The sequence below is a fragment of the Anser cygnoides genome, chromosome 1 (genome assembly GCF_040182565.1).
Source record: "Anser cygnoides isolate HZ-2024a breed goose chromosome 1, Taihu_goose_T2T_genome, whole genome shotgun sequence".
Taxonomy (NCBI): domain Eukaryota; kingdom Metazoa; phylum Chordata; class Aves; order Anseriformes; family Anatidae; genus Anser; species Anser cygnoides.
Window position 1 is genome coordinate 51,127,446 of NC_089873.1, and position 13,469 is coordinate 51,140,914.

At 33.7% G+C, this 13,469-nt stretch overlaps 1 protein-coding gene across 3 annotated transcripts in view; it reads right to left on the reverse strand.

Moving 5' to 3' along the window:
• Window positions 1-314: 314 nt before the first annotated feature.
• The window catches only part of TMTC3 (transmembrane O-mannosyltransferase targeting cadherins 3), a 36,357-nt gene continuing 23,202 nt past the window's right edge, over window positions 315-13,469 (reverse strand). For all 3 annotated transcript variants that reach the window (XM_066995441.1, XM_048061038.2, XM_013182629.3), the window contains 7 exons: window positions 11,329-11,477; window positions 7,958-8,078; window positions 7,249-7,360; window positions 6,397-6,500; window positions 5,088-5,257; window positions 4,038-4,264; window positions 315-2,542 (listed from right to left, as the gene is read on the reverse strand). In XM_066995441.1, coding sequence (XP_066851542.1) covers window positions 1,725-2,542; window positions 4,038-4,264; window positions 5,088-5,257; window positions 6,397-6,500; window positions 7,249-7,360; window positions 7,958-8,078; window positions 11,329-11,477 — 1,701 coding nt within the window. In that variant the 3' untranslated portion in view covers window positions 315-1,724. The remainder of the gene's footprint in view (window positions 2,543-4,037; window positions 4,265-5,087; window positions 5,258-6,396; window positions 6,501-7,248; window positions 7,361-7,957; window positions 8,079-11,328; window positions 11,478-13,469) is intronic.

The following is a 13,469-nucleotide window of genomic DNA, read 5'->3' on the forward strand; positions in this document are numbered from 1 at the left end:
TGTATGAGGAATGGCTGCACACCAGGTACCTAGTTATGTCCACGGATTTTAGATCATGTTTTTAAAAACCCATACAGTCTTTTCCTAGTTATTACCATACAAACAATTGTTGTGGTAACATTACAAATGATACATAATAATGAAAAGGTCCCTGCAAGGCCTTCAGACATTTAAGAACCCTCCCACTAAGATAAACATTACATCTTACAGCTGGATTATTGCCAGAGGCAGAAAACTGAGCAGTTACAGCAAGGACTATGGTTAAACAGGGTTGCTAAGGAATACTTCTATATCGTGAAATAAGACAAAACATGGAGAGTAAGAGTTAGATTTAATGATTAAGTTATTAAGGAAACCATCTCTTATACTTCTTTCTCCACCCAGCTCTTCTCTTCTTTCTCATAATTAAGGGAGGCATCATACTTCAGTAATAGGTAATATATTCAAACAAAAATATATGCGTTGCACAAGGGTAAAAGCAACACTGAAATTACAAAAAAAAAAAATTAATGTAGGAAATAAAAATTATGCATTAGTGGAAAAGTGTAAATGGGAATATTTTAGTAGTCAAAATAAATATTTAATAAAAGCCACACACCCATGACAAAGTATCGAAACAAAAGAACTTAATATTTGGAAGCACACTATCCACATTTCCTTGTGTTAAACATTGTTAAATTCAGTGGCTTAATTATTATCACATTGTTCTAAGCAATCGTTGCTTAAATCAATGTTGTGAAAAGTCATGAGACTTAGAATAGTGTTCCAACAATAAAGTCGATTTACTATAAACAAAGAAGAATTTCCCACACAACAGAGTCAATCCACAGTCATCCATACAAAGTTGACAAGGACTACTGCATAGCATATTGGTTGCTGTACCAAAAGTGCATTTGTAAGCATTCAATGAACTGGGGAAAGAGTGAAAAAAGGTGTTTTCTGTTTCCTTCCGCCATATATATACTTTTAAAAACAACCAGATGTTTGATAGTTGAAGAAAAAAAAACATGTTTTTTTTTAAAAGTAAAGCATAGACTAAAGATCTTACGAGCACCATAAGATTTCTATTCGGTAAAACAGTACAAACCATTAGCACTGTAAGTAAAGAACAATTAAAAGGTTATTATATCATTTCTTATTTAGAACACAACTGAAAGTTTTAGTGTGCTGCTGCATCACCCTATGGTCTAACACATACATAGTACAACCAGTGGCATTTTACTGACTTTGATAAGCTCTCTAAACAAATAACACAAAGAAAAATGCTTTTCCACGTAAAGCAAACAAAAGTCTAGAAAGATTTAAACTGTTGATGTGTAAAATGGAAATGTAGAAAATGTTAACCCAAACAGATTTTTATGTGGAAAAGCAGCAGCGTCCGGCTTATCCTATCAGTTCACCACTAATTTTTTTCACGGATTCCTTGAAAGTACCCTTCCTGAATATCCCTGACTTACAATGATTTTTGAGTACTATTTTCTCAATTAAGATTCTGCATTTAAGATTATTCTCAACCCATTACCCTTCAATCCCCATCCATACCCCACATCATATTTAAATTTGTAGTTCTCACATAAAGCATTGTAATGACTTTCACTGCTTGCCAAATGATACGCAGTCAACATTTTTTCTATTTCCAAAGGACTGAAACCATCTTCCAGTTGGATCACATTAAACAACTAAAAATAGTACTCCTCCCTTACTCTTTTGTGACATAATAAAGACTATTCACCATTTAATATACGTTCAATCTCTTCTAGTCTTTTCAAAGCAGCAACTCTCTTTTTCTCAATATCTTTGATTTCTTTTGAAGATTTTTTGGGAGTCTCTTTTTCCATACTGTTTTTCTCTGTTCGTTTCTTATTTTTTGATTGCCCTTTATTGTTATCAGCTGTTGTTTGGGAGGCTTTCTGCTCATTTTTTACTTCTTTCAAATTCTGAAATGATTTTTTTTTTTCTTCTGCAGTAGTTGCAGTCCCATCTGCCAGAAGCGATGACTGTTCTGTAACACTAAGTGATGCAATTTTACTTCTAACTATGTTCAGATGACGTTGAATATACTCCTCATGAGGTGCCAGAGCTAGAGTTTCAACCAAACATTTTTCTGCTTTTATTAAGTCTCGTTCTTCAAAGTAAACTACACAAAGATTATGTTTTCCTTGTACATTGTTGGGATCCAGTTCCAAAATTTTTTCAAAGCACTTTTTTGCTCCAACTATATCCTTCTTTTGGTTCATAAGGATATCTCCTTTCAAAATGAGACCTTTGGTATGATCAGGATAGTATTTCAGTAGGTCTTCCAGGACAGGCAAAGCCATCAATTCTTTTGATGTCTGAGAATAAAGCAACGCCAAATTGAACAAAGCACTTCGGAAGTTTGGCTGTAACCTTATGGCTTTCTTCATCCATGCCTCTGCCTCCACATCTTTTTTGTCATCCATTGCCAGCATACCCAAATTGAAGTAGCCATTTGCGTCCTGTGGTTCTTCTTTCACATAATTTAACAGTCTTTGTTTAGCTTCAGGTCTAAGCCGAGCATCACCTAAATGACAGAAAATGCATTTAATTCTAGATTTATACTGAAGTATTTTTAGGCCAGGCCAGTAAAATGCTAGTTCTTATACAAATTAAAATGTAACTTCTGTGAAAGTTAAAGGGTTTAAAATATTACTTTTTATTTGTGCCGTGTAGCAGAAAAAATAAATGATATTTACATCCTTTACAGGACAAAACTGACAGCTGACTTGTAGCCAAAGTCAGCATCATTATCCTATTATCTGTTAAATTATATTTAGATTCGGTACAACAGATACAAAAGGTGTCTCTACAAGTTTAACAGGGGTTATTTTCACGTATGAGTGAGCAACTGGAATGCAGAGAAGTTGTCAGTTCTGACAAATCACCTCTCATAGAAGCAAACTTAGAAGACCTCATTTTGTTAAAGACATATTGAAAAGAATACTGATAGAGATTACATAGGGTGATGTCTGATTTAGCCAGGCTATAATACCTTATCATGTCAAAACAAAATCTGTAACTCATTTTGTTTTGCATCAAATTGTTTAAAAAATAAAGTATAAAAATAATCTTGTCTGATAATAGGAGGAATCCTAGCTTGTAGTCTGTGCTACTTTAAATAATATTTCAGTGAATATATTTTAATAAGGAATTCCGGGCATAGACTTACTGAAGGAAGGGGGATTAGGGAGCTGATTTTAACCTCCTTCTTCCACCTCCTGAAAGAGTGCCTGTACCTTCTTCCAGTATGGGTTACTCAAAACTAGACAACTAACACTTCTGCTCATTTGAAGCCCCTCGTACTACTTCAGACAAGAAACAAGGCGTTTCTTGTACTACCTAACTTACAACGTGGAAAGAGATGAAGAACAAGAACAATCCATTTGGATCAGCTCCAATCAACTCTATTATCTCTTGTTGGGATGGTAAATTATCCCCAAGAAAAAGGGAAACAAACCTTACTTGTCACTTCCTAATTATGTTTTGCGACAGCTTTCGTATGGCAACAGCCATATTTACCCATACAGACAGAAGCTAAACATACAAAATCAAGCACATGAAAATCCAACTTGATTCATACTAATCAGAAGTATTTCAGGGGAAACTTAAAACATTCACATTTCCCAAGACTAGATTTAAAACCCACAGAAGTCAATGATTTTTAATTGATGAGGAAAGGACGAAATCAATATACATGCAAAACATTAGTATTATACATACTTCACTGTTTTATTATATAGGTACAATTTTGAAAAAGAGTTTTGTGTAACACTATTTTTTATATGTATAAGATGTTCTATTGTAAAATAGTTTTAAAGGTGCTAATCAGCTAAGGTATATGTACACTTTGCATAAATTCCAAACACTACCAATAAATGACAAAGTTGACTATTACAATAAATAGTTTTTTTGATGATGCTACAAACTTCTGCTTTTCAAAAATAAATCAGTTAACTAAAAAAAGAGGTGATATGCATCTTATAAATACATAATATTTATTTAAGGAGTAACTAACATACCAGATTCCTGCATTAGCAGGGCTGAGTTGAACAATGCCAGTTTATGTGTTGGGTTGAGTTCTAGTGCTCGGTTAAAATTCTTCAGGGCTTCTGTTGGATCTTTCAGTTCAATGTAAACAATTGCCAAGTTGTACCACAGGTCTGCATTGGTTCTGTCTAGTTCTAGAGCTCTAAGGTAAGCTTCCTTAGCTTTCAGAGGCTTGTTCATTTTTAAAAGTAATTCTCCCCTGTTGAAGAATAAATTTAATCTTCAGCAATTTTTGTTCATATACGTACAAAAATAATTGACATTTTTCTGCCTTTTTTTAAAAAGAAATTAATCTTCCTATAGAAAGCAGATGTGAAATACTACTAATACTAGTTTTGTTTTGTTTTAAACACAAGAAAGCACAGGAATTGATTATATACCATTCCCCAAAGCTTTCAGCTCTGAGAAGTTTACATACAGGAGATGTATAAGCAGAACAAAAGAACCCACATACAGGAGTTATCAAGGACTCCTGATATTGGCTGTGTGACACTGCAAAAAAGTCTACACACCTCTGCACCTCCCTAAATCCCAGGAAGAATCACAACTAACAAAACAGTGGACAGAAGCCTCAAAACCCACAGTCATTTAGCCTCCCATTTATGTGCTTCCCATTTCTTGCTTTTTCTGAACCATTTTCAACAAAATAATAAAGAAAAACTCCATGATTCAGAGTAATCAGAAGTTTTTTTAGAAGTTTTAAAATAAGAATTTTAGAAGTTCAAAACTAAACAAGGAGATTAGAAATCTGAGTTTGTTATTCATAAAGATGTCTAATGGAAGCATCTTCCTATACAATGTTCAAATACACAGCATATGTGGAAACACACTGCTTGAAGTAGGAATGTATAAGAACAAGACTTGTCATAAATAATTTATTATTGCCCCAAATTTTCATCATCTTATTTGAAAATAAATCAATTCCAGAAGCTAATGCGATTGTATGAACTAAACAATGTTCACAGCACTGCAAATACACAAATGTACATTCAAGAATATGTATCTCTAAAATTAGAAAATACCTGCTGATGTAAGCCTGCTTGAAATCTGGCCTCATACTAATTGCTTGCCGATATAATTGATCTGCTTCTTCAAGGCGAGATTCATTTGCTCTAATTAAATTTGCAAGATTAATATAAACATTCAGGTGGTTAGGAGCAACTCTTGCTGCATACTTTTTACCTGGAATAATCTGCCAGAAAGAACATATGTACCAAAAAAAAAAAAAAAGAGTAAAAATATGAAAGACAATCAGTACAGAACTACTCTTCAGCCTGCTGCATTTGTTTTAGGGTAATACTGGACAGTCTACAGCCACTTAACAATTACAAATAGCAGCTCTTCCTCCAAGAAAAAAAATCATAAAAACATAACAAAATCTTTTGTCGTCTTACTTCTATGAACACGTGGAACATTACCTTAAATGGGATACAAAAGTTATCAGTTAAGCTCTGTTACTACTTAACTTGGCTCATGCAAATGGCCATTAACAACCATCCAGATCTTGTAAAACTTTCCCCATTCAACAAAGAGTATTTCTTAAAGCCTAAAATGACATTCTATCAGACAAGCCTTTTTTTTAAACCCTTCAGCTCAGTGTAAGTACAATTTTACCGTCCACTTACACAGCAGATGAAAAATTTACATGAAAGATGAAAATGCTATGGCATTAAAACCAATGTACTGTCTACTCGAATCTTCATACTGTTTCATTGTGCAAGCTTTTTAATGTTATACTCAAGGGACTATTGATTTTTCTTGTCAGTCTCATTTTGCCCTTAACATTTGTTACCTTGCCCCAAAAATATTCCTCTTCTTTTAAACAGCTAAAGTAATACTTACTAGGTACAAATACAACTTTACAAATGGAAAAGGTAACAGAGGACAGTTTTTTACAAGTATTTTCAAAGATTTTTTTTTTGTCGCAGCTGCAACTGCCTTCTCCCACCTCCAACACTGCATTTAAGACTTCTCCTGCGGGCTCAGAAACTAATCATCATCAATTAGCTGGACATTAAAGTAAACCCACTGTGATTAGAAACTGTAAGTGCACATTTGTAACTTGCTTATTTTGTATCCTCAATTTGAGCCATAAAAAAATCTAAAACAATATAAAAAGTAACTTAAAATATTTTTTAACAAAGAAGGTCCAAGTTAGCATTTTTTAAAGTGCTATGATTGTGTATCACCTTTTCTTTTAAGAGATAGCTTTGGGGGGAGGGAGGGGAGAGAGCATATAGCAACATGCAGCTTCAACAAAAAAATAAGAAAGTTTTATCAGGAATATAAGGTCTGAAAGAGTTCCCTCCTATGGTGGTAGTTTCTAATTACCTGTGGCATCAATGATTTAGCAATCATATATGATTCTTCGGCTTCTTTAGTTTTGTTTAAGTTTTTGTAAGTTCTTCCTACATTCATGTGGGCACCAATATCATCTTAACAAAGAAAAGAATGAAACTTCAAATACTTCATACACTGAGTATCACAAAAAATACCTATGCTTGAGTGCTGCATTAAATACAGGTACTGCATAAAGACTAGCAAAAAAAAACAGCTTAAATTATTTTTCATCTGAATTATGAAGCTAATAATTTAACTGTAAACCAAAAGATGTGTTATAAAGTTACTTGGGAAAAGGTCAAAAATGATAGGTAAATTTTCCATGTATATGTCTTTAATCTCTTGCTATAGTAGAGGCACATAAATTGAAAATTATTTACTAGGTTTCTAAAAAGAAAAAGGAAAGGTTGTCCAGTACTACCTAGAAATTCTTTTGCAACAGTATGCAAAAGAGAATAAATACATCCTAGATATCTTTTTCATATTCTTCCTTAGTATCAAGTAAGAAAATTAAATAATAATAATACTTCAAAACGAATTACAGGTTGGATGATGTTATTTTTGAATGAACTGAAATAATGGCTTTAAATGAAAAGTATATGCACCTTTCTATAGATAGAAACTTTCACTGAGGACTTTTTTGGGGAGGAGCTTATTAACTTGTAATACTAACTCATCGATATATTTATCACACTGAAAAACTACGTATCATTTAACTGGCCCTGTTTGCTGTTCAGTTGGTGAAAAACAGGTAATTCAGAACATTTTGTTAAGTAAGCTAAGCATCCTGACATATTAGGAGCAGGGAGAAGCCATTCAGCGGCAGCTAGTCAAAGGTTTTACCTGGTTGCACTTGGGTGGCTTGTATGAAGAATTGCAAAGCTCTTTCAAAATTCTTTTCATTTTCTAAGGCATGCCCTACATTGTTCCATAGTTTTGCGTTGTTCTTATTCACCTAAAAACAACAACAAAAAGATATCAATATATAACGTATTAAGCTGCATTTGATTTTCTTGCAACTAAATCTTGAAGTTGGAAAAACACAAAACATATGAAAGATCAAGCTGCTATGTGTAAAGAACAACAAAACAGCGCATACAGAACAATTACATTGAACTTCCTGCTCAACATCCATTTATTTTAGTCATTAGTACCTAAAAATTCCATGGATTTTAAAATGTAATTATTGGAAAATGAATAGATGGTTGTTCAAACTATCATACCATGCCATATTTAAAGAAACTATTTTATGCAAACCTTTTGTAGATTTTATATTCAAACATATTGTGTTTACCTCCAGTTAAGAGAATACATTCAACTGTTTTAACACATTAAGAAAAAATTCTCGTTTCTTGTGCATGAATTCCCATGTGTGCATCACACTGCTTTTAAAGCATTCCCAAAAGCTACTAATTAGATACTGTCAACATAGAAATAAAAGTGGCAAAACAAGCATAATTTCTCTCCATTCTTATCATGCTCTAATGCAGTCAACTTTTTTTTAGAATAGCAACACAATTTTCCATTATCTCTTTCAAATAAGATACAGTACCTTTAAAGCTGACATAAACAATGTGTATTCTGATTCCCAGTCCCAGTTTCTGTGTAGTGTTTTTAAGGCGTGCGTGAATAGTACCACAGCCAAACAAACCCAAGAAATTTTTCTTAGTACACTATTAAATTAAAAAAAAAAAACAAACAATAAAATAAAGATTTGTTAAAAGCACACAAACAATTCTTATTTATACTAAATAAAATATCTCCTATCCTAGGAGACAAAAAAAATGCAGAACATATTTGCGAATGGTATATTCCAACTTGCCTGAACATTAATTGTAGCAGTTCAAAATTTAAAAGGAATCTAATGTCTAATTTCAAGTTATTCACCTGTCGGTTTTTTTTTTTTCCATCACTATGCAATCTGCTTAATAAAAACAAATGCAATCCACATAATATAATGTGGAACAAAAATGTAGGAAAACTGTACTTTTGCTTTTCAGACCTTATCTGTAATCTTAGACAATGAACATGATCATGACGTCCAACAGTGAGGTTCTTCAAAACACTGTATAAAATGTAATAGCTTACAAAAATGAAACAAGAAAAACTAATGTCATCCTATCCTTTTATTTAATTTTATTTTTAATTTAATTTAAAAAAAAATAATAAAAATAAATTTATTTATATAGTCAGGTTATTCCGCACAAGTTCTTTACTGAACGCATAACCAACCTTTCCCACACTGTAGCATACCTCTTATCAGAGAGGTTTGCTGTGGAGGCCACCCAATGCTCCTAAGTAAACACAATACAATGGTAGTACCTCAGTAGGAGAAAGGTCCAGTGCCTCTTGAACAGCTTATATTTTATTTTAAAAGCTGCAAATCAGGAGCACAAATCACACTCTATGACCAGCTTGTCAGCAACAATCTTCTAGATTTTTTGCAGTTTATTTTCTGCAGTTTGAACACCGCTTGGTTTAACTACACCAGATATAAAACAAACTCTAACAGACTGACCCCATTTGGTCTCTGAATTCAGATCTATATGTGAAAAAACTCACTAAAGACCTAGTAGTCTTCCTCCAATTATGAACATGACTTTGTTAAAAAGCTTTAAAAATATCATTCTGAAGCAGACATAGCTATCCACCTTTGCCAGCTATTTCTTGGTTTAGCTGTTCACACTCCTGTGTACTCCACAGGGGTTTAACAGAAAAACAGAAGCTTTTGCCCTCATATACAAAACGCTGCACACGCAAGACTGTGCTTGTTTTTGTTGGTGGTGGTTCTTGTGTTTTGCTTTAAAATAAATTAAATTTAATTTAAAATAAATTAAAAAGTAAAAATTAAAAGAGCAGCAGAAATGAGAGGAATTCCAACACCACAAAGCAGCTGGTGAGAACTGAGACATGCAATAAACCATATCCCCACCAGGCTAATAAAACAGTTCCACCCGCCCCCCCCCCCCCCCATATGTCCCCCCATATTTCTAAAGCAAGGAGCCTATTCCACATTGTGAGACTTTTTAGAGCACTGACTTGCAATATTTTTGTAGTAAGCCACACTGCTGCCTAATTTTCCTCCCTATCTGTCCTCTCCTGGATCCTTGCTTTCTGTCACAACACTTCTATTTTTGCCACTTTGTAGTGGGATTTGTGATAATACTTTCTCCTCACTCCCACAGGGTATCACCGATTTCTCCTTATCCATTGCTGTCAGCTTTGGCAGCACCAGTTAGCACAAGTTATCCTGCAAGGATAACTCACTTCTAACGACACTTCTAACCTCACTTCTAACGACAACAGACAACATAGACTGGGATCGGCTGCCTTTCAGTTTGTCCAGATGAGCAGAAGTATGGCACTAGGGTAAAAAGGGTAGAGCATCCAGCTCAGGGGGAAGCATTTACAATGTACAAGACACTAGAAAACCTAAGGTCCATGCAAAATATGCATTCAGAGCAGAAATTTCAAAGGAGAAATTCTTATCTAAATCATTCTTTAATTAAACAAATACTGAGCAGTTCTGATGTACATTCTTAGCACTTAAACACTGAAAATTTTATCAGTAATGAAGATATTTGCACATGCTGCAGACTGATATACATGCATTACATAAACTTTAGTCAGTAGTCACCTTTGGATGAAGTACAAATCATATCTAGACTGTAATTTTTTTTGCCTAATCCTTAAAAATGATTTAAAACAGAAAATACCATGTTATTTACACAAAAGAAATATCTAGGCAGTCCATTTTGTAGCGATGTGTAATGTAAGCTACCTTGCATTCTAAAGTGTTTGGTGTCAAAGGTATTGAAAAGTATGTTTTGCGGTTTTTGTGTTTTTAAATGAACCTCTGAATACCCTCAGAATAACAACAACAATGGGAGGTGTAGGGGAAGAATCTCAGTATTTAGTATCGTAAGGACTATTTTTCTTAAGAGGCAAAGGATCAATGCACTAAAGTATCTCCCCTCTCCAACAGATTTAAAACTCCTCCTTTACTCCTATTCAGTCACTTTCTGTAATAAAAGTCAAAATACAAAAATCTGCAATTTGTGAAACAAAGGTTCTGTAATGTTTACCCTTTTCTTACAATTTGGTTCTCTCTCCAAATACAAGCTCAACCAACTTTTAAACTGATTGCTCCGAAATAACTCCAAAAAAAATATTTCTATTTGGTAAAATGGTTTGACCTAAGATGGCAAACTGCTATCAGCTAAAAAAGCGTAAGGGCCACAAACTCATGATAAAATCTGATTAATGATATCACAAAAATTTCAAAGAAATCAGTGATCTTCAGCAAAATATTTTAACCTAAAATACTAGGTTGTATAAATGAATTAAATATATTATCCTTTCACCTCACAAGGTGAAAGGTGAAATATTTTATCCTTTAGGTATCCTTTGTAGCATTAAGCTAAATCACAATTAATTTTTAAATAATTAACAATACTTAATCAGAAGACTAACTCATGATGCTGATGTTCTGACTGCACCCAACATGCATATAGGTAAATTTAATTTGAAGTATTTGCTGACGCAAAAGTGTTTTTTCCTAATAAACTGCTTAGTAAATGTCTATCCCCTAAACCAGCACTAAATTCCTCTACAGGAAGAGCAGCCAGTGTACTACATTTTCAAAGCAACACTGCTGATGGTGCATGTCTGTTTATAAATTAAAAAATATCTACTGGTCTTCTAAGTTCCTTGCTGTCATTTGCTCACACCACAGGACTGCCAAACAGTTACTCTTGGTCAGTACTCTGCATTCAGCAAGAACTTGATGCAGAACAGGACCTGTAACATCATAAATTCACACTGGTTAAAGCTCTATTGGGAAATCCCGCAGTTATAAATGTCCTTGTCTTTTATTGAATTAGGAGAAATGAGTTAAACCAGTTAAAGATAAACTTACTGTACCTTTTATTTGATAATTTCTTCCATCCGTGTGCTACTAAAATGCAGAATCCCATGCTAGGAACATATAACACACGTTCTGCTACTACAAATCCAACAGGAAAAAAGAGGTTTGATGCAGGAATGAAGGGTAGCACTATTAAGCAGAGTGCCTAGAAAAGAAATGCAAATTAATTAGTAAGCAAGATTAGGCAGTGACAGACTGTACTCAACACACAAATTATGAAGCAATTACAAAAGCATAAAAACAAAGTCTGACATACATGGAAGATCTACGTCTTTTTTTTTTTCTTTTATGTATTAAGATCTGTTTTACATTGAGACCACTCTGAGCATGGCAAGTTAGACCCTACGAATGACACTTTCTTATGCAGCCTAGTGTAATTGGTTTTCTGTACTACAGAAAAGAGCAGCTGTATGACAGAATGCTAGGACCAAAGGTCATATTCAAACCAGAGTTTTAACAAGAGCTCCACATACAAAAACATGGCAGACCTAAAACCTTGGAGATTGTCTTTCATAATAATTAACAATTATATGATGTAAACAAATTCATTTTACAATTGATTCTATTTTTAATTTCCATTACAAATCTGAATAACAAAAATCAGAAGCAACCACTGAATTAACATCCATGTTTAGATACTATACTACAGGCACCCCAAAATACCGAAAATGACAATGAAGTTATCAACTGCCTTAATTGGAGCTCTTAGGTTTCTGACAGACATCTTAACAAAAAGGTGCATGCCTGGGGGAGACATTAAAAGACAGAGAAACCCATCTGCTACAAAGGAATTGGACATGACCGATAATTACAAATAAACTAGTTCAATTATTAAATAATCACAAATAATTAATTCTAAATATATGGTCTCCAAGTTACAAAACAAAAACAAAACAACCCCCCTACAAAAATATAATATTTATTTGAATATAGTAAAAAGGATTTTTTTTAGAAATTTGCTATACAACAGGTTGTCATCTTCTGTCTAGGTAAGCAGAACTGTCTTTTGTACGTTAAAACAATCAACACATCCAGTATGAAAGAATCTAGGATTTCACATATAAAAATGCCACACTGATTAAAGGTTATCTCATTTTTCATGGAGCAAAGAGTATGCACTTGGGGTATGGATCATTAACATGGATCAAGTGGTCTACAGCAATTCATTAAGCTACAGGAAAAATAAATAATTGAGTCTTAAGGATATTACAAGCATAATATGTAGAGAATATGTTGATTACTTGAGGAGAAAATTGTATTTAATGCCATTTCACATTCCTCTACCTTTATCCTTTACATTTGTATAGTACATGCTCCTTATAGAGCACCTCCCAACCTATCTCATCAAGAAGTAAAAATTCCAACATGGAACTTTAAGATAGATTTTTGTAATTCACTCTGAAATGCAGGAGTCCATCATGCTATCCCCAAGCCAGTCTTCTGTATCACTCTTTCACCCAGTTACAGGAAATGTCTTCGTATTTTTTGGAGGGAAGTGACGGTTAGTGTCATTCTGTATTTCATTGTTTCCAGTAGCTGAACACAAGCAATACTACAAAGGTGAATCTACAAAAGCAAGTTCCAAGTGTGCTTTACCAAAAAAAGTGCTGTTTTGCAGATCTTTTATTTAAAAGTTATTCACACTGAAGTAAACTTTAAAATGTGTAAGGTTTGTACATATGCTTAAATGACACCTAATAAAAAGGACTGTCTATGAATCTAAAGATTTTGGCATGGTTTATTTAGCTCTCTGCAATTTTTCTGATGGCAAAATGTTACACAAGATTTTGCTCAACTTCTTTCAGTCTCTTTGCCTCTCCTCAGTCTATTGTCCTTCAAATATAATTTCTTAAGTGACAGACTCAAAGCGCCAACGCAGATAAAAATTTGTTCTCTTCTGTTCGTTTGCTCTCTTTATCACAGTCTTTCAGCAGGTGCAAAGCTCAGTTGAAAAATATCCCAGTCAAGGCAACTGAAAAACATAAAAGAGACAGAAACATTCACATTATGCAGGGAGCAAAAAGCACATGACAGAACTCTAAAATATGACCATAAACTATAAAAAGTAAGTGAACTGCTAGATGACCATTCAAAAACTTCAGGAGACATTTCAAAGCCTGAGATACAAGTACGGGGC